The 22,596-nt window shown below is 41.4% G+C and overlaps 1 protein-coding gene across 4 annotated transcripts in view; it reads left to right on the forward strand.

The window, feature by feature from the left end:
* The window catches only part of ARFGEF3 (ARFGEF family member 3), a 515,806-nt gene extending 493,536 nt beyond the window's left edge, over positions 1–22,270 (forward strand). For all 4 annotated transcript variants that reach the window (XM_085612422.1, XM_085612423.1, XM_085612424.1 and 1 more), the window contains 3 exons: positions 7,082–7,212; positions 13,942–15,157; positions 21,566–22,270. In XM_085612422.1, coding sequence (XP_085468548.1) covers positions 7,082–7,212; positions 13,942–15,157; positions 21,566–21,757 — 1,539 coding nt within the window. In that variant the 3' untranslated portion in view covers positions 21,758–22,270. The remainder of the gene's footprint in view (positions 1–7,081; positions 7,213–13,941; positions 15,158–21,565) is intronic.
* Positions 22,271–22,596: the final 326 nt, after the last annotated feature.

Below are 22,596 nucleotides of genomic sequence, written 5' to 3' on the forward strand. Positions count from 1 at the left end.
AAATAGATACAAAAATTTAGGAAAAATGAGCATTTTCAGCACATTGCTGCGACCATATAACGATAAATGGAGATTATCCAGCCTTTCTAAAGTTTTGTTTGCAGTGGCAATTACCGGATCCGTATTTAAGCAAACTATCTTGTCAATATCAGCTGATATTTTTATACCTAGATATATGGCCTCAGTCTCAAAATGCATATCATGTGGTCGTCCTGAATCTGAATGAAGTAGTTGAGTCTTAGAAACATTTAGCTTATATCCAGAATGTCTACCGAATTCTTCCGACGCTTCTATCAACTTAGGTAAAGCAGTCTTTATATCCGTAGTAACTATAGCAATATCGTCTGCGTATGCAAACACCTTATAAGCTATGTCGTGTATCCGAACCGGTTTAATTCCAGCATTATTATCCAAACTATTTAAAAAAGACTCAATATACAGAGCAAATAACAATGGCGACATGGGACAGCCTTGTCTTGTTCCCCTAGTAATTATTATATTACCGGAAAGCCGACCAGCAATGCGCACCACCGCTTTAGGGTTTTTATATAGAGCCTGAATTGCTTTAATAAACTCAGCCGGAAAACCCTTCCAAGCTAAGGTTGACCATAGAAACTTCCAACAGACCCGTTCAAACGCTTTTTTGGCGTCTAACAGAGCCACTGCAACCGGAGACTCAGAGACCTGTGCCCAGTCGAACAAGGAGATAATTCTTTTAACATGATCTGTCGTGTCACGCCGCATAATAAAGCCATGTTGTCTCTTAGATACCAACAGGGGCATAAGATTATTTAACCTATTTGCAATAATTGTTTAGTAGATTTTACTATCCGCATTAAGGAGAGATATGGGTCTATAAGATCCCATATCAATTTCTTTCTTCCCTTTTTTTAGAGAAATTACTATAGTGGCTTCTGACCATGAGTCCAGAGGGCTACCAAGAAAGGATTGTTGACATACTGCCAACAATTCTTTTTTCAATATATTTCTAAAGGTACGATAAAACTCTAAAGGAATCTGATCCGGACCCATTGCCTTACCCTGAGCTAGTGCTAGTATAGCTTTTTCCACTTCCTCCAACGTTATTGGGGCGGATAAGGATATTTTCTTGCGCTCCGTGAGTCCTATAATTGCATCTCCCTTCAGATAGTCTTCCCCGTCATAATCAGGTGCCTCACTTAACGGAGCACTATAAAGAGATTGATGAAATTCTTGAAAGGCCACCAAAATCTGCTCTCTTGTATCTTGAATAACCCCATTGGCATCCATGATTTTAACTATGTCATTATAAACAGCTTTTTGTCTTAATCTTTTAGCCAGTACTTTTCCAGTTTTTTCACCAAATTCATATACTTGCTCCTTATATAATTTAAATTTTAAAGCAATTTTGGCTGCTATATTAGAATATACTTTAGCCCTATTAACAGTCAGTTCTCTTTGAGCCAATTCTGAATCCCCACCAGACCTAATTGCTTCAGCCAATTTATGCTCAGCCAACATAACCATCTTGAAATCGTTTTTATATTTAGCAATCGACTTTTTACGTCGTGACGAGGAAAAGCTGAGGGTTTCCCCCCGAACTACCGCTTTAAATGCATCCCAAGTGATTTTGTTAGATGCCGTTCCTTTATTAAAAAGGAAAAATTCCTTTATCACTTTGAGCATAAATTTACAATATTCCTCGTCCAAAAGCAGACTCCGTTCAAAAGACCATGTATGATTTCCTAGCTCGAATTGTGATTTAATGAATAAATCCAGAACTAAAGGATTATGGTCTGATACAAGTTTAGGTAAAATCTCTAGCTCAAGTTTTCCTAAAAGTTGCGATGAAACAAAAAAATAATCTTATCTCACAAATTTATTATGAGGAGCAGAGTAAAAAGTATACCCTAACTTATTTCCATGAATTGCATTCCAGACATCGGACAGACCGTGATCTATAATTAAGTCCCTTAGCGCTGCGAATAAGCGTGGCTTCCTCCCATTATATAGAGAAGTCGTCCTTACATTTAAATTCGCATCCAAATGGATATTCATGTCTCCACATAAAGCTAGAGGTTGTGGCCATTGAGCTAGTTCTAAGTTAAGGAAATGTATAAGTTCCGTATCATCCAAATTGGACCCATATACATTACATACCGTAAATCTAAATTGTCCAATCTGAAGTAAACTAATCACCCAGCGCCCCCATTTATCTTCTGCCGATTTTACACATACACCTAAACCTCGTCGCTTAAGAATTGCTACCCCTCTCTTCACCCCTGTTTGTTTAGAACAAACAACTTCCAATCCAAGTTTGCTCAAACATCCCCTTTTATCCCAAGCGACATGAGTTTCTTGTAAGCAAAGTACATCGACATTTATGATCTGAATAAATTTAGCCAATACATCTCTCTTTTTCACGTCATTTAACCCACAAATATTGAGCGTACAGATTTTTAATTTCCTGGCCATATTACAGAAATAATGTTTTGAAAATCACTCAGATTTAGAGCTAAGATAGTGTACTGTTCAAATATTTGCATAATTCTAGCATAACATCTAATACTTGCCACACCAAAGAAAATATATATCCCGGCCGTCGATGATTTTTTCCCCTCCAAACACCCTTTACCCATCACCCCCCCTCACACCATCCCCTGTGCCCCAGACCAAACACCCCCCCCCACCCAAACCACCCATCCCACCCAAACAAGCATATGAGGCATATGGACAAATAAGCCCTAATAAAGATGGACTACCAATCTCCTTCCCCCGATTAAAAGAAGAGAGAGGACATATTAAAGCATTTAAGCTAGACCCTCTTTAGACTCCCCCCCCTTATAGATTCAATCCCTAATTACAGAGAATGTAAAAATTCTTTCGCTGCAATTTCAGAAAAGAAAAACCTTGTCTGACCCTTAAACATGACCTTGAGCTTGGCGGGATTTTGCAGATATGCAGTGGCTCCTTTCCCTTGAAAGCCAGGTATTAGTTGACGCAAATGCCAACGCCTTGAGACTGTTTCTTTACAGAAGTCAGGTCTAACAAAAAAATTGCAATCTTTTGCCACTCTCCTTTTATCAGGTCTAGCAAGGCCAAACACAGCTTCTCTAGCTAAAAAGTTACCAAATCGGACCAAAATAGCACGCGGTCTATCCTCCTCCCCCAGCCTAGCCTTTCTGGCAATAAAAGGAATCCTGTGAGCCCTCTGAATCTCTATTGACCAGTCCCATAAAGGTCAGCTCCGGAAAAGCATCTGCGAACAAGTCACATACAAATTTCCGCACATCGGCTTCTTCTTTTTTCTCCGGAATGCCTAAAATACGGAGGTTCTTCCTTCGAGCCTGATTTTCCAGTTCTGCAAGTTTAAAAGCTATATCATCCTTATGTTCTCTAATGGAGCTTAGCTCCGTTCTCTGCGCCGCCACAGTATCTTCTAATGTAGAGATTCTTGATTCTGCTTCAGTCATCCTAAGAGCCGTATCAGAGCAAATCTTAATTGCCCGCCGTACAGAGTTTTGCACTTTCCGACAGGTAGCTTGCATACGAGCATTCTCTGATTTGATCTCGGCTCTATGTTCCAACATAGTATTATAAATCGTTGACAACGTGATCTCCTGACTCAATGATTGTATAGTAGAATCATTCTCCATATCGAGCCTTGGGATAACATCCGACAACATCCCAACCTTCGGACATTCTGAAGACGCCAGACCTCTAGGCATATCACTACTAGAAAGTTGCCCATTGCAGTTATCAGGTCGCTCTTTTCCTTTCTTAGCTTTTTTTTTCACAGTAATTATCGGAGCATTGGTAGAATCTTTGCTCAAATCAGCTTCGTCCTCCGTACTATTATCTATTTCATTTTCAGACCAGTCTTTGCTGCTTTCGTCTGACGAAAAATCTGACAAAGAATAAAAATTATCGGGAGTCTCTAGAGAGCCAGCACTAGCTTGTAATGGAAGTTCTTTGTTTAATCCAGATAAACCTGTTTGTGGTGTCAAATCAGCAGGCCTACCGATTAATTCATCAGGCAGCGGAGCTTCCCGTACTACATCTCCCAGAATACCACTATCCGAATTAAGTGCAGGCTGGATTTCTTTCAGTGGCTGTTCAGCTGTTATGGCTAAGTTTGAGAGATTAGAAGAAAACAGTGCACCAGCACACATCCTAATCACTTATGAAGTCATCCTACTCACTTATGCCAACAATGGATCATACTTACTTTTACTTAGCTATACACTTATAAAAACACCACTTCATCTATTCATATAGATAATGCTCATACTTAGTGTGTTATGAAATCACTATTACAACTATACAGTTATCCATACAGTCACTCATACAATCACTGAGTCTTATGTATACTTATTTATATACAACAACTGACACATACACTGGCTTTTATTTTTCTAGTTTGTTGGACATGTACCCAAACAACTGTTATAACATGTAGTTTTAACCTCATATACCTACTGAATCAACTATTCACACATCTTTGGGCAGCCACACACCCCCCACCGAACCACAGACACATTCACTCTGCCATACAAATACTCAGTTAACTAATCAATAAATAATATAGACTTTCACGTAGCTAGTAACCAACTAGTGCAGCGGTTTACACAACAACTGACAAAGTGATACAGATATTCACACAGTTTAGTCACTATCCAATATATTTAGTGAGACACTATAAATTAGTCAAGTAAACAGTCAATCACACTGCTACTAAATCCTCCATCCAGATATTTATATTTACATATCCACTCATTCTTCAATGCAAATTGCTATATATATTATACATATTTAAATAACGAACCAAACCACATTCACTGGATGATGTCATCAGTGATGTCATTTAAGATGTCATCAGTGATGTCACTGACCACGTCATGAATTATGTAATATGTGACATCATCAGCAGTGGATTGCAGGCGCGCGAGATGTAGTTAGTACAGCTAACTATATCGGAGGAATTTCAATGGTTTTGTTCGAGTGAAATGTCCAGCTAACTATAACACCCCTAACACCTATTGTTTTTTCAGTGAATTTCTAAGGTTTTTTAAATGCTAATTCCTAACTATATCAGGCCTGAAACCTATGGTTTTTTCAGTGAATATATATATATATATATATATAGATATATAGATATATATACACAGAGAGAGAGCGAGAGAGAAAGAGAGAAAGATATTAAGAGAGGATACTCTGAGTGGGTGGGAAAAATGATAACTGTGTATCCTTTTTGTTCTAAATGAATACCAAATTTAGTTTTGCTTTTTGGGATGCAATCTTAAGATCAGGTTCTCTTTTCTGTGTATATCTCTGGTGGTAGTTTTAATAGGAACTGTCTAAATGGCCACCTAATGGGAATTGCGATTGTGTTTAACTTTGGTTGAGTAAAGGTTGGATAACAAATATGGAACCTTTTGGTTGAATCAGGATTAATGGATCCAGGTGCAAAGTAGAGCTGGTTGAGACTTCACTGATGAGAGGAGGTATGAGACATTGATTGGAGAAAAGGACTAGCCGAAAAATATTTGTGAATGTTCATAAAAATAATTTCTTGTTAAAAGTTCAGTTACGGTTTGTAAACTATTCAGTTTTTTTATAAACAAATTTTATTTGGTTTTTATAAATGAAATACAAATAAATTAGGAAATCTTGAACAAAAATAAAGCTTCTCATTTTCAGTGTCAGTCCCTCCCCTCTCCCACCCACCGTCCCCGCAAATCAAACCACATTAAAATGCAAAGAATGCAACGTTGAGGACAACCCATAATACTCCTACCATTTTCCCCAAATTTTTGAGAATTTCTTTCGGACATCCCCTGGCAATATAGATCGGTTCCTCCTGCTCAGCACACCAATCCATACCAGCATGCCATTGCTTCAATTTCGGCGGGTTGGTTTGTTTCCAAGGTTGCACTATGTCCCTTTTGGCCACCAGGCAGGGTCGCCAGTCCGACCAGAAGTCTATTGCCACAGGATTCCCAAAGTTGTCCATTATACCCAGCAGTGCCATCTTTGTGGTCAGTTGGATCAGGGTGGCAAGGATGGCAGGGAGGGTAGCGCTAATCCAGGACCAATAACGAGTTATCTGCGGTCATTGCCACACCATGTGAAAGAAATCTGCTGAGATTGACAGCGGGCACATCCAGCATATGAAAGGATACCTTTGTAACCCAGTCGTTGGGGAGTTATATAGGTTTGGTGTAGGTTATACAATTGGATTAAACGCAGGCAGCTCACATCGCTAGCTCTCTAGGAGCCATACATGCATCCCACCCCTCAACCTCCTCCGGTTCCCAAATCCATTCCCCATTTCTGGTGAAGCGATTCCAGTGTCTCTGGGGCATTACCTATAAGGGCATGGTATAGTTGAGAAGTACCCCCACGTCCCATTTCCCCCAGACTATTCTGTTTTTATTGAGTTTTCTTATACGTAACATAGTAAAGCAGGTCATCAAACAACTGCATTGATAGTGGTTTCATAAAAAAAGGAGTGTGTTTAATCATATTTTTGCCCAATGTATAGAGGCAATCTATTGTCCCCCCTCATAAAGCCTGATAACTAGATTAACCAGTATAATGATTTGTAGCGCTCTTAATTTGGGAGGTGGTCGTAGTGATATATGTGCAAAGCCTCTAAAGTGCTGCAAATGGCTCTATGCTAAGTGTAAAAAGACAGGTGCTGCTCCCAAGTGTGAAAGACTGAGAGTCTGCAGTTTAAGGTGACCCGATAGGTAGGTGCCTGGTAACAACTTAGCTTCGTCCATAGATGGGCATCTCTTGTAAAGTTATTACTGAATATAACAATCACCATGAATTTTCCCTACTTATCATGCTTAATCTTGAACCCACCTGCTCCTTAAATGAGGAAGAGGTGTGTTAAGCAGGTAAAAACTTAATCTGCTAGTTAAGTCATTAGCTGTTGAATATATGAAACATATACTTAACAGGTAACACACCTGGCGCAACTGGATCTGCTTCCTACCCTTAACAGAATGCTAAAAATGACAACGATTGCAGACTTGGCAATAGCATCCATATTTAAGTACCGACTGTTAATGGAGAACTGCCTTTTGTTTTTCAGGTCTTCATGCTGGATACCCAGTGCTCCCCGAAGACTCCCAACAACAAGGAGGGATTTGAACATGCTCAATCCTGTGTGCTTATTATTGAGCTGCCACCGGATGAAAAGCCCAATGGGCACACACAGAAAAGGTATACCCTGTGTGCCGTATCACACCTGCGTGCTGCAGTCCTACTGTATAGTGTGTAGCAGTGCTTAATTTGTAAAATAAGATAAATGCCAGGGCTCTCGTTAGGAGGCCACTGCATCTTGCACCGCACATTGCCCCTGCCATGCTGCCAGCGATAATAAAAATACAACTATTGACCATCACACTTCTACAAGTGTGACAATTTGGACTATTTCAGGCGCTAAAACTTAAAAGAATGGCATGAGCAGCAGGTAATAGTCATTTTTAATGTATATTGAATGAATAATTACCTGTTGTTGTGGTCGTCTTCAAATTAGCCAGACACTGCCACCTTGTGGCAGCTGTCAAAAGCGCCGGTGTTGAAAATTAAGTGCTGGTGCCGAGCACCGGAAACCACAGGCTCAAATTAAGCACTGGTCTGTATTGACAGCTTAGACTAGGCGATAAATATTATGTTTATGCATTGATGGAGTGTACCAGGTGTGGCTCCTGAATATCGAGTCCAGGATACAGTGAGACTGTAATATCTTAGGCAAAATATCAAAAGGTAAGTATGAATAGAGTCTCTGTACCTAACACCACATATATGTATTCTAGTGGTCTATATGCATCTTCAAGTCACATAGATATGGAGTTAAGAATGTCAAATCTGTACTTCTTTCTTTCCTCCTTACCATTCGATATTTTGTGTCTCAATATTTTGACCACGATATTAGTGCGCCGCGATATTCTTGCGCTCTATATTCAAGAGCACAATCATGTGTCAGGACTTGCTACCAGAGAAGTGTCCAGACCACATTGTGAAGAGCTTGCTGTGTTCTTTACCTCAAGAGACCGCAGGACACAAGTGGGGCTTAGAGAAATTCTCTTGTGAACAGCGGATTATTTTACATTTTTTTGATGGGAGACTTATATAATGTATGAATTGTAAAGCAAAACACACTTCACATTTGTGCTGAGCCTTCTTGTGCTTAGGGCAGGCAAAAAAGTTGACCATAAAGTGATTCATGATTACATTTTTTTTTTTTTTATCTGTCGTCAGAGCAAATATGGGAAATAAATTACCAAAATGTGCTCTTCAGGCGAACTAGTAAAAGGGCGTATTTCTTGCTCGAACACAGATAGTCACAGATGTTCCGGCGTCCTGCACCTTCCAAGACGTGGTTCAGGAAGGTGTGGAATGTCCACAATGATTCTGATTGGCTGCCAACAGCCAGTCAGATTGGTCCTAACATATTGACCTATTGTGATTGGTTGAAAGGGCTCTAACACATTGATGTATTTGTCCATGCTTTCAGACTATTCTGATTGACTGTAGGCGACTAATCAGAACAGCTTATGGCTGATAATTTCACAGTGTTATCTGGACCGCTGTCCAATTGCTTCATCCATTTCACCCTATTTGTAATATTAAACTGATGCATAGCTTCACTCATGGGTAGCAAGTGTATGGGATGTATAAAAAGCTAATACATGTAATTATAACCTGTATATTGTTTGTTTGGGCCCAATAAAAGGCATTATTACTTCCACAGAGACGATCTGAAAATAGAGTCTACAAACCCATACAAGTCTGACTCATGAGCAAATGTCAATTCTTCTATATAGTGCTTGAACCTTGCGATTCACTTGTCCTTAGGCACTCACCACTTCCACAATGAGGGAAAGGGAGGCAGAGATATTATGTGATCTGGCCCCAATCACAATATTTGGCTAAATGAGAACTCTGGTCTCTTAGTTCCAAAGACAACAGTATATGCCCTGAATCACATGCAAGTTGATAAGATTATAATACAAGGGAGATTACAAGATCCAAACTATACTTTTGCAATGTTTCACCAAAAAGTCTTCCTTTATGGGCTGAGAATTTCTTCTAAAATCCTAGTGTTCATTATTTTTGAGCTCCTGTCACACTAGCCTGAGGACCCACTCAAAAACCCTGGTTTGTTTTATTTTCCCCTTTGCCACACGTTTTAGAGTATCATAAAAGTGCACACAGAGCTAAGTAAGAACTGTACTGTTACAAACCTGAGAAGTTAAAACCAACAGAAAATACAAAATCACAGTGCTAGAAGTAGTGACCAATAACCACTAAAAATAACTAACCTCTTTGCAGCAGCTCCAAACTCCATTGTTTCAATTACTGAGTAGTTTGTCTTTATTAGGTGTGTTTTTTTAACAAGTCAGCTGTGAAACAGACCCATTGTAAACCATTTACAAAGACTGGGATTTGAGTTCACCCGTTTCAACTATGGACTTTCTTTGTCAGTCACGCTAGGCCGAGTGGAGAAATTATCTCCCATCTCACCTAATAGTGTTGGCTGTTTGGGTGTAGTGTTTCCTTCCTCCTCACCTTGAGTGTTTGCATTGAAGTGCATTAGGGCCTACTTTTCAACTATAGCCTTTTCTCTCTGCTCCTTATAGATCTCTCCCATGTGATATGCGCTAATATTGCCTGTGTTGCATTACACACAGAACTATTGGCTTTACCATGCTTTTCATTCCTATAAATTCTCCTCTGACAAGGACTGCTCCTGCTTGCTATAGTCATACTAAACGTTAAGAGGAGAATGCAAAGGTACCTAGAACTAATCACTGTAGCCGGCAAGAAAACAATGTCAGAGCTAGACGCTATTTTCATTGGTGCACTGTAGCGGGCATTAGCGATTAGCTCAACATGACTGATAACAGAGGAGGAGAATTATCATCAAGTTATGCTTAAATGATCTTGCAAGACTAACTGAGCCATTTGATGTAGGGCTGGCAGTGACCCTCATCTGTATTTCAAATGTCATTTCAATCTTAGGGCTGATCTTAAGTTGATAGATAATTGAAAAGTCTTTTATAGATTTTTTAATCTTTGTACTTGATATGGAATGGTGCACTGGTAATCTTCTTATCCAAAATAATAAGTCATGCAATTTTGTGATGGATATTCCTTTTTATTTTATTTTCTGATCTTTTTTCATATAAAACATCTAGCCAATGTGTTTCGTTCAATTTATGTTACTTGAACTTCGTCTGGGCTTCCATATATAAAAAATTGGAGTGTTCTCACTTAATCGTGCATGGAATAATTGTGTAGATAGGATTCTTCCTCTTTGTATTAGAGGATATATCGTCAATAAGTCCTTATGTTATGCTCAATCCATACGTATGGCCACTGGTTGAATATCCCAGTCAATAGTACCTCTGGAGTAACAATGCCATGCGCATGTCAAGTATCATAATCTTGAGTTGCAAAAATCTCCGGCGAAATAATACTGGGAAAGCAAAAACATTAGAGAGAGCAAAATGGGAAGAGATATGTCATTGTAAAGGTTTAAGGGTACAGCTAAGGTATAACCATAGGGACAAGTAGGAGAAAGAGGGACAGAGACCTCTCCTCGTAACTGAAAAGTAACTATTAAAAAAGTAATTTACAAAAATAATAAACTACTTAATATTATTAAAACCATAAAAAAAGAAAAGTTGAAGGGCAAGTAGGAGTGATGTTCCACCATAGAACATAACAAGCATTGGCAGAGCCGAAAGGTCTCACCTTTGTGGCCTATTTGCTTTGCCAATGGCTCTAGCCATGTTGTACAGCATCGCTGTGCTGGGGAGCTTGGCTTTTAAAAATAATAAAAAGCCTAAACAAAAGCCTATCATGCAAACAGCTGTGTCATTTTGTAGGAACACGCAGACTTATATGCACCTACAAGATGACACAAGTGTTTTTTTTCTTTTTGGTTGCCAATCCTAGTTGTATCAGTCAAGAAAAAAAGTAGAACAGAGGGCAACATAGAGGAGAGGGGGTGTTTGGAATCATGAAGGGTGGTGGAAGCAAAACGAGGGAAGGGGGGCGAAGCAGAACATGCAATGTGAATGGGAAGAGAAGCAACACAGCTGGGGCAGGTGGTGGCAAGGAACAGTAAGGGCGACAGGTGGGGAAAGCAAACCGTGAGAGAGAGAGAAAAACATGGGGAAGAGCAAAAAGACCAGAGAGGCTCTACGTGGAGCTAGGCAGGTGAAGCACAAGTGTGAAAAAATAGAGTGGGTTGATAAGCACATGAATGCTTCACAGAGAATGGCGGGGATGACCCATACAGGCAGCGGCAGACCAGTACGAAGGAGCATGGCAAAGAGGGAGAAGTACACAAGGGAGAACCCTGGAAATCACAAACACTGTATTAGAGTGCTTAAACAAAAAGAAAAAAATAGCACCTGAAAAGGGAGTAGTAGAAGGACATAAGTAATATGTCCATGCTCTAGGGTATAAAAAACACAAGAAGAGGAAGGAAAGCCCACACACGCTAACGAATAGGAAGTAAGCCAATGAGAGTGACAATGAAGCCAACCTCTAATAAGCAATTACTGGGCACCAAGCCCACTGTTAGCTAAAAGTAGTCTCACAACAGGCAGTGCATGCATTCTCTAATAGGCGAGACCTCAACATTTAAATTCAAGATTTACTTCATAATTTACTAAATTAATTAAAAAATACTGATAAAAATAGGATCCTAAGATTATCACTCCCAGATTATTTGCCTGTCATCAATCCCAGAGTGATAGAGTACCACGCGAATAACAAATGGAAGGGATATTGATGGCCAATGAAACCAATGAAAAGACAATGCACTCTAATGTTTTTCTGATTGTTTTGCTATCCAAAATCTGGCATGCTTTCTCCATCTCTTGCATGTTGGCATTGTAACCACAGTACAAACCTTGTCTTGTTCTGCTGCAACAGTTTCTGTTTTCTTTTGCTCTTTCACTAACGCTGCACTTTTACACAGGAAGCTGGGGTAAGGGCTGTCTGTTTTGCATTTAGTACGTTTTGTACAGTGTTCCCCAAAATTCTAATGTCTCTATATCTTTAATGTGCTAGAGTAGCTGTGTACAGTGGGCTAGGCACAGTCCACACCCTTTACATAAAGCTCTCCTCCATAATATATATTACAGGCTTTGCCTTGGCAGTTATAAATGTGAGGCCAGTTGAGGCACTGCACATCGCTTAATGCACTACACTTTCCCTTCATCCTCTGCAAGTCGCATCACCTTCTGTTCATTCTTTTCTACTGCACAGCGCGAAATGTCTGACATCACTGTCTTTATAATTGTCATGGTTTTTCAGAGCACGTTTTTACTCTGTGCATGTTTTAGGTCAACTTTATCCCCAGTCCGCTTTAAGCTGCACCACATGGCTTGTGTCAAAAAGTTGTTTCTCCTTTGGCAGTCTTTGGTTTGATCTCTTTATGGAGCATGATAGCCAAAAGCCCACCAACTCCATCTCCCCTGAGAAGGGCAGAATCCAGCGACCCGAGCAGCTATACCTCCACGACCCATCCTGGTCCTGGTGGCAGGCATCTGTTATGAACTGGAGGCAGCTCCATGCCCTATGGTCCCACTTTAGGTCTTCTTGCCTCTCCCCGGGCTCACCGTGTTGCTATACCAGGTGGAGAGCAACAACCTGTGTTTGCAAGCAGACTCTCTGATTGCAGATCTCGGCATAATCTAGCCCTTCTCAGACTCTGCACAAGGAGCCATGGCACCATCTTGCATCTCCTCTCTGCAGTAGCGGGGGAGAAGTCACCGTTCAATGTTTCAGAGTTGGAAATAGGGATCTGAGGCCCAGGACTGGACTATTCCATGTCCTGACCCTCCACCAGCTCTAGCGGCCTTGACCCCACTCTTCTCTTGTCCCAGGCAACCAATCCGATCCTCAGAGTGAGAGCCATAATGGAGCGCCATGGAAAGCTGCCTTTCTTGGAGCACCTCTGTCCCCATCCCCCCACTGTGATACATTACCATCTACAGTGTAGTCCAACAACTTTTCAAGCCAAGTGGTAATATATAAAAGGGTCATAGTAAAGTAGGACATCTTCCTATAGTAACAAATGTCACTCCTCATTCCATCATTCTCGAGGTCTTCTCTTGTTTACTGGCCCACCCTCTCTTTCACCTCCCACGTCTTATTTTCCAACTCCTAGGTTGTTGACATTCTACCGTCTCTTTAGAATTCATTCAGCCTACCTTATCTTTCTTTTACTATTTTGTTTGTGTCACCTATTTCTTTATATTGTATGTGGTGTGAAAGCTGTGTTTAGTAAGCGTTTTTTCTTATAAAGAATTGGCAGATTTGTATAGATTGTAGTTCTTTTTCTTTAATTGGTCTGTGAAATGATTCTGAGGTCTTGTCATCAGAGAAGGTAATTACCATGATTTATATAAATGTTTGATTTAAGCATGCCCTTTTTCAAGACACAGATATCACTTTGTTTTTGCCACACAATATTGACTTATTTTCGATACGGTCCCAGGCAGGTTCACCAACTATCAAAACCTGATCAAAAATCGATCTATCTGAGCACTGTTTGAAAATGCATGCCTAGATTTAAAACAATTTAATTAAGGAAACTACTTTGTCCTTTGGCCATTATGCAACTGAGATTGCCACTGAAACGGTGTGTAGTGATTAGTTAAGCAAATATTTATTTGGGATGTTTCTAGCTCAGTTTAATCAAAACAACAAAGCCGATGGCTATTGCTGGATTTCACAGACATAGAATACATAATTTGACCATGCTGAAATTTGTATGATTTCAACAGGTTAAACATGTTTCTGAAGTATTTTACTAAGATCCATGGACCTATTAAAACTTATATAGTTTGCTTCTTTTTTTAAGTGTGTTGTTAACTGTAACGTTCATAGACTTATTTACACTTACATATTGTTTCTTTCTTAAAGCATCCCTTTTAGGACCATCGTTGTCAGTTTGCTGTCTCACCAAGTACTTCTTCAGAATTTGTATGATGTCCTGTTGGAAGAGTTTGTCAAAGGGCCCGCACAAACGGAGGAGAAGACAGCTACCGTGCCAGAAGCAAGACCTACTGGTTTCCTCAGATATATATCAATGCAGAATCTGGCTGTCATCTTTGATCTACTTCTAGACTCATACCGGACCGCCCGAGAGTTTGATACTCGACCTGGCCTAAAGTGCCTTCTAATGAAGGTTTCTGGCATTGGCGGAGCTGCCAACCTCTACCGCCAATCTGCAATGAGCTTCAACATTTATTTCCAGGCTCTCATATGTGCCCTCCTCACCAATCAGGAGCACATCACAGGGGAGCAAGTCAAGAAGATCCTCTATGAGGATGAAGAACACAGTACAGATTCTTCTCAGCAGTGCTCTTCAGAGGATGAAGATATTTTTGAAGAAACTGCTCAGGTGAGTCCACCAAGAGGGAAAGAGAAAAGACAATGGAGAACCAGAATACCATCTCTAAGCGTTCAGCCAGTCAGCAATGCAGACTGGGCGTGGCTGGTCAAAAGACTTCATAAACTGATCATGGAGTTGTGTAATAACTATATACAAATGCATCTCGACCTGGAGAGCAGTGCTGAAGAACCCCCCATTTTTCGAGGCGATCCATTTTTCATCCTGCCATCTTTCCAGTCCGAATCCTCCACCCCATCCACCGGAGGGTTTTCTGGTAAGAATACACCATCAGAAGACGACAGGCTTCAATACAAGGACCCCTTTACAGAAAATATGACCCCTCTGGGAGTCATAGGAGGGGTAATGCCACCAAGCCCTAAACTGGAAGCCAAGGAGCAAAGCAAGAAGAAAGAATGGTGGGAGAGTGCTGGCAATAAGATCTACACGATAGCCACTGACAAAACCATATCGAAGCTCATGACCGAGTACAAGAAACGAAAGCAGCAGCATAACTTGACGACGTTTGTCAAAGATTCCAAGATAGATAAGAAGGGAGACATGTTGGGCTCAAGGGGCCAAGATTCACCCATGCTTCAGCGACCTCAGCATCTCGGTGACCAAACTCAAATGAGGCACTCCTTCAGCGCAGGTCCAGAAATACTGCGACAAGGCAAGAGGTCTCGTTCAGGTTCAACAGTCAGCACTATGAACATTTCTGTACGGGATGCAGAGGCGCAGATAATGGTATGGCATATTTTTAAATAATGGTATGGAAGAACAGGTGTGGCTTTTATGTTTAAAGAGAGGGGCTACAATAAGCTGTTGTTCTAAATAGCATTCCCTGGGTTAAGACAGGCTTCATATGTTGAGCAAGTTGAGAAGCCCTTTAAGGATCTCCATCCAACTCCCACAGCATCTTACTGAAAGCAAATTTAAACATGCCCAAAAAAGATGCTGGGATGCTTTTATAAACCTGAGTCCATCCATAAATCCTAAATGCTATCCATGCCAGTGGTTGAAAATACAGAGTATTGGGTGACTTTAATGACTTTTCAAATCTTAGTACGAGGTGTTGGTTCCCAATTTGAAGTTAAAGTCCTGATAAATATCTATTTTTCTATAGAGTAAGGTACAGATTGTGCTCCAAAGAGCTTAGGTGTATTGTAGACATAGTTCTGAAGGGCTCTCCAAACTCATCCATAATAGCTTTGTTGTACTGAACAATAATTGTTAATTGAGTAATAGTTAAAGGTGTAGCAGCAGATTATGGAAGTTCAATGCATGGAATATCTCAGGGTTTAGTACTATGGTTGATGTTATATAAAATATGCATATGTCTTGTAGAAACATTAATGAACATCATTGTTATAACATTTTCTGATGACACACAATTGATGAAGGGGGATAGGTAACTGCAAAATAAAACACCAAGAAGAGCCAGATGACTGGACCTTTGCAAATAATATGAGATTTAAATCAAATTAATCTAGTGATGCACAGTGTTGTGGCCAATTAAAATATGATATGTTTGGTAAAGTTCCCAAACAAGCACTTGTACTACAGACTGGTGCCTTGATTGCCTCTGCAAAGGGCAAAACACTTCTGCAGCATCCAGATATTTTATCCAGTGACATCAGAAAGGCGATTAGACTTGAGAGTCTACAAAAAAGAAGCAGCACAGAATTCTGCTTCAGAGGTAAAACAAGTGGTTGGTTTATTGCTCTGAGAATGGAGAGAAGTATGTTGAGCATGGGATTAATAATATTCAATACTCAAACAATTCAAGACCTGAAGGATGGAAAGTGGCTTAAACTTTTATAGTTGGGCAGTTCTCAATGAGAGGTCTATAACCACTCCACCAGACAATTAAACCCTTTACATATTACGCAGCTATATTGAAAAGAAACATCTTCTATCTTGGACCCTGATACATCAGTTAACGTTGGAGTAAGATTAACGGCTAGTAATCAAAATTTATAGGTCTAGTTGTACAACATTGTTATGACCGCATACTAAAGGTGTAAGAGACCTTATTTCAGAGGGAAACTAGTATTGATTTTTTTCATATTACATTCATAGCAGTGGAGCCAGGATAGTCAAATTCAATTTCTTCATTAAAAGACGTTGGACCTTCACCCTGGATGAGATATTTTTCCATGGTGCTCTCCTAAATAGGGACTTGTGTCAAGAGACTGCTAAGGTGTTTAGTCTCTTGTTTTATTTGCCCTTTTCTAGTGTCACTATCATGGATTTCACAGTTTTGAGGGAATGGTTAGGTACCTACATACCTATAAAAACATTACCTAGTGGTAGACCTTATATTAAATGTTACGTTGGTCTCCTTCGACATCTTTGAAACTTAGTGGCAGGCAATGCAGATGGAAGCATTTGCTTGTATCCTTTAGCTGGTCAACATGTTTCAACCATTATATTAAAGCTATCAGGGTTGATGGCTTGCTTCAGGACCAAAGTCTTGGATGACTTTTAAGCAACTACTTCCCATCAATGTAGTGGTTTGATGTGGTGTGTGAGAATGTGTGCGTGAATAGAGGGGAAAAAGTTTAAAAAAAATAGATAAAAACTTTGGACTTTTCAGGTTTCTGAATTGATCCTGCCTTCACAGCAAATGTGTCTACTGATTGTTTATCAATAATGACTCATAATGTTCCATTAGAAAAATGGACATTAACATTGAATTCATAATACCCTATTCCTTAAAAATATTTTTTAAAGGCCAATTCTGGGCTTGTGTCTTATGTCTTCATAGTTAAAACAAAATACTCTCCCAACACCCAGTGTAAACATGTCATGCAGGTGGTGAATAATAGGTCATGTAAAATGTATTATGAAATTCATTCCAGTGGAGTTCAAAAAAATACTCACTCAGCTATTCCGGTGTACTTAAGTCCAGCAGCGGTTCTTGTTGTGGTTGGGTCTCTTAGCCACACTTAAGATGAATGTATTCGCTAGCGATAAGACAGATGAATGTTCTGCCCAGGCTTCTATATCTCTTTCAGGCACTCCTTTTTTTCAATTCTCAAACATGAAATAATCCTGCAGCAGTAGATTGAGATCCTTCTGTGGTGGGGGGCAATAAGGGGAGGGGACCAAGAGAATCATGATGGCATTGAGACTTAAGGCATGCTTGCCAACTCACATGGTAACACCGTGTGGCACACGATATCGGCTCCCATCTCATGGTCTCTCGTGAGGAGCTAATATCACACGGCAGTAGGGTAAACGAGCTGAAAACCACTGTGGTTTTCAGCTCGTTTTCGGAGGCCTTGAACTACTGACTTCCTTTTATGGGTGTGAAAACACCCCAGGGCATCGGCACCAGTCTCAGCAAGCGTATGTGTTTTTTGGTGTTTTTTTTTATTTTTAGGAAAGGGTTTGAGGACGGGGTGGGGGCTCAAGTGCCTCTTGGGTGCTTCTCCGCATGAGGCCAGCCCCCTCCAAGGCCCTGCCCCCTTCTCACGCAGTGCAACCATATAATTAATTAGCAGGTCTAAATGGTGGTTTTCCAGCTTGTTTTCCAAGACTTTGCACTGCAGATATCATTTAAAGGGTGTGAAAACACTCCAGGACATCGGCACCTGCCTCAGCAAGTTTTTTTGGAGGCATGGGAGGGAGCTCGGGCAGCTTGGGGTTCAAAAGTGCCTCGTAGGTACTTCTCGGCACAAGGTCCCACCTCCTTGAAGGCCCTGTCTCCTCCTCACACTGTGAGATTGTTCTTCAAGTTGGCAGGGATGCCTAGGGGCAGCCAGGCTAGCCCAGACCTCTGGAGATATCAGGCTGACCACCTAAGGCTCCGACAATTATGGACGTTCAGAGAAAAAGTAAAAGAAATAGGCTGATATTGCCCGTGCGGTGGTAGGCAGGACACTGTGGGTGCTGAGAGGAAACATTCCAGTGCCATTACACACACAGCGTTGCTTACTTGAAACTCTATAGCTTCAAAACTGGGACTTACTACACATCCGCCACCAGTCACTCCAGTTTGATAAAAACTGTAATCCCCGCCCAGTGAGGCATTTTCAAACTAGAAAAAGGGGAGAATGCTGCACTAGGCGAGACCTGTCTTCTAGTGGAAAGTGTTGATGTATCAGCTAATGCAAGCAAGGGTTTAATTTGACAGAGGCAGACAGTCTATGCTCAATTAGACCACTGGGTATAGTAACAAGCCAACAAAGAGGCAACAACAGAATTACCAGCCTTTGAGACACTAGTGATCAGGTGCACCTCTTCTAGGTGGGCAATCTCAAATATTTATAAACAATTAAAAAAAAGTCGAAACATGATAAATGGAGATACCTGACATCCTGGGGGGAAGGAAGATTGGCGAGGAGGAAGGGTATACACTTTGCGAGCACACAGTAGGAAACGATGAAATTGTCCAACATAAAGAACAATGCTGCAAACTTATGTTTGACAGGAACACTTCAACAATTACAGGTGATATACCTCGGGGTGGCAGAACATACTGGGCATGTGGATCAGCTGCCGGCTTCGTAGCCCATATACAGTAGACATTTTAAAAAAATAAGTACACTTTTTTACCATATTAAAGAGATAATAGGCTACCCTATTTTTAAACAGTGAGGGTGAAATTAGGTCTAAGGGAACCAAAAGATGTAGCAATACCAATTGAAGAGAATCCTTGTGGGTAACGTGTTGATGATGACAAAGCAATTCATTAATACATAGGTCGGTTCTCAAAATACCAATGGATTCGTTAGAAGTTGGTGCACATATTGCAACCACTTCTAATAAATTCATTTTGTAAAATCCATTTAAGGAATTGCAAATTCTGACTCGTTATTTGTCGCAATTTACGATTCCTTAAATGGAATCTTTGTACATGAGGTTCTCGGTGTTTATAACGAGCCACGATTGAGAGCTCTGGACTGTAAGGGAGTGCGAGTTGCTCACAGTGCATCAGTGGGTCAAAAAGGTGTTTGGATTACATGATCATCCAATCCTTGGCCTCTGCAGATGGTCCCCTATTCCATTTGCAATGATGAGTCTGCGCAAATGTGTGAGCAGGAGGTGCACAGTTGTCAAAATATTTACAAGGTGAACGTGAAATAAAATGCGGGGCTTACAGGTGAGTAGGTGCGGTGTGTGTCGGGGGGATGCTGAAGTGAAGAAGATGCGAGGAATTAGTTCAGGAGAGAGTGAAAAGAGGGAGCTGAATAGGAAAGATGTCTAACAATGTGAGCTTATCAGGGATGATTGAGACTATAAAGACCACTTCCTCTTGCAGTAGGGGTTAACGCAGGCCCCTTCTGCCACTGCGGTGCAGGAGGGCACCCAACCCTCCAAGGGGCCCTCACTGCTTCAAGGGGGCCCCATTCAGCCCCAGTTCAATGCATTTCTGCGAGATATGGGCCACTCAGGGGCCCCTCATCACATTCTGTAGGGAGGCCCCACCATTTTTCTTTACTCCACTGCCTTCCAGAAGCCCCAGTAATGTTTAATTTACAATCTCACAATTTCAGAATTGAAACATTTTCAATATAATTATTTACAACAAACTCATTTATGTTACTCGTTTATCTTCAACCAGTAAAACCATTGACAAAGCCAATCGTTTTGGCTGGTTTTAGATGAATGTCAGTTGTTGTGTTACATATTTGGATAGTAAACACACTGAGGGGGGGACCAGGAGCATGGGTTAAAGAATAGGTCCTGTACCAACGCTCCTAAGTTAGCTATTCAAACAACAAGGTAACAGTTCCTATAGCGGGCAGTACCAGTAAGGTATACTGCCTAAAGGGTGGAGAAAGAGTGGTCGAGGAGGTTCGTGGTGATGTCTGTGGTGTAGGCCAGATACTCCTGGGTGGTGTTCCAAGTGCCCTCACACACCCTTGCGGGTGCAAAGCATCATCATAGGGCGTTGCTCCTCGTGGGGGTGGCGCTGCAGTCCCTCACGGGCCCTTCAAGAGGGCTCTCTGTCGGAGATCTTTTTGTTGGAGTAGCCGTAGTTGTGCGTGCGGGTGTGTGGGGATGGTGGGTGACGTGGTGAGACTAAAAAGACCCTCAGGTACCCCAAACGGTTTATTAGTGAGTCCGTAGGGTCTGGTTAAAATCTAACGGGGAGTGGTGCCTGAATAGCACTCTAATGAGTAGGGGAAGGGTAGGTTGTTCTGCTACTCTCAACCCGTGTGTGAGAAAATTAGAGTGAGAACGTGGGGTGGGTGGTCAACATGTTTCGTGCTGCCCGTGGTCCCTAATGGATCCTTAGCGCTTCGTCAGGACCAAAAGTGAGAAATTATAAAAAAATTACAAAAAACTGAGATATAGGAGCAAGTGTATCCTATAGTCCCATCTTAAAGGGAACACGTATTGTTCGTGTCCCAAGGAGCGAACCCAATATTAAGTGGGTCCAGGCTGTACCGGATAAAGATCAGCTGGGGCGGGGGCGCCAGTTAAGCCCCGGGTAAACTGTTCCGAAAACCTACGTGCCTCCAGGATCGCCGGCGTTCCTGGAGACACACCCGCACGCACAACTACGGCTACTCCAACAAAAAGATCTCCGACAGAGAGCCCTCTTGAAGGGCCCGTGAGGGACTGCAGCGCCACCCCCACGAGGAGCAACGGCCTATGATGATGCTTTGCACCCGCAAGGGTGTGTGAGGGCACTTGGAACACCACCCAGGAGTATCTGGCCTACACCACAGACATCACCACGAACCTCCTCGACCACTCTTTCTCCACCCTTTAGGCAGTATACCTTACTGGTACTGCCCGCTATAGGAACTGTTACCTTGTTGTTTGAATTACATATTTGGATGCAATAACCGAAAGCTCAGAGAGGAACCAAAAATACCGAGCAGGTGGCACACTATGGAACTCACAGAAATTGTGTGTACATGTTTAAGCCACACCCTTAGTTATATGGGCCATACCTCTTTAAGAGACCCCCCCACTTCTTTCCTCCCACTTTGACCCTTGCATTGATTTATATCACTTTAATTTAAATGTACATGGATAGATAGTCGAGCATATTTTTCCATTGTGTGCAAACTGATCTTTTATACACATGCATGGGGTACAGTCTGATGTTCATTTTCGTATATTTGTGGTTTTATTTTTCCATTATGCATAAGCTTCCAGTTACATTTGCACTCCTTGTTTTTATTTCTTTAGGCCTGGACCAATATGATCCTCACTGTCCTCAACCAGATTCAGATGCTGCCAGACCAGACTTTCTCGGCCCTCCAGCCGGCTGTGTTCCCATGCGTCAGCCAGCTGACCTGCCATGTGACGGACATCCGCGTGCGTCAGGCTGTGAGAGAGTGGCTAGGCAGAGTGGGCCGAATCTATGAAATCATGGTGTAGAAGGTGGGGATGTACGGAACATTCTGAAGACTCCATTCCAGGGCCAAACTCGACACCGCCAGATTTGTGCGTTCTCTTACATGGGAGAAGACCACGAGTAAAGTCGAGGCTTTGGAGTTTGTGAATTCCAAAACAGCGCCATACTGAAGAAAGAATGACAGTTTATTGGTGTCATTTTGGGCTGGTGTGGATCACTCTGTATGCCAAGCAAGTGTATTTCCTTTTGTAGTCCTTGCTTTCAAAAGAAAATGAAGGATATAGGAAACTGGCAGCCAGTAAGGCCACATCGCTTCTAGTTGCCGCTTAACAAGAGTGATGGACAACCCTCCCTTTGTATGTACTATGTACCCTGTGCCCTTGCTATATGTGTATATATGTGCTATATGGTAAGAGCTGCCCCTAGCTCTTCATGTCACTTGAAATCTACAGCCTATTGCTAATTGTGGGGTAGCACGCATTCTGCTCTTGGGCGGTAACCTTTTCTGCGCAAAATAAAAACAGACAAAAGACTTCTTTGGGGCGTGGGCCTCAGTGTTGAGGTCTCTCTGAGAAGTGTGATTGGTTGAGTAATTGATTATTTGTAATACCCACACTCCAGACGAAATCTCCTTTATGTGCAAGTGCAGGTAGTCAGATTTAAATACCCGACACCTAAAATGCTAGTCAATGGACAGATCTCAAGAGTTTCTATCATTTTCTGGAGCGTCTCTGCTTATGACCAGTGTTTGAGATCTAACTGTTTTTCTTTAATGACGTGAGAGCCCTAGACGTTAAACATATCCATAGGAATCTCAATTGGATACCTGTGTCCCATGGCTTCTATATTTCGAATTAATGCA

This window comes from Triturus cristatus, chromosome 6 (genome assembly GCF_964204655.1).
Source record: "Triturus cristatus chromosome 6, aTriCri1.1, whole genome shotgun sequence".
Classification (NCBI taxonomy): domain Eukaryota; kingdom Metazoa; phylum Chordata; class Amphibia; order Caudata; family Salamandridae; genus Triturus; species Triturus cristatus.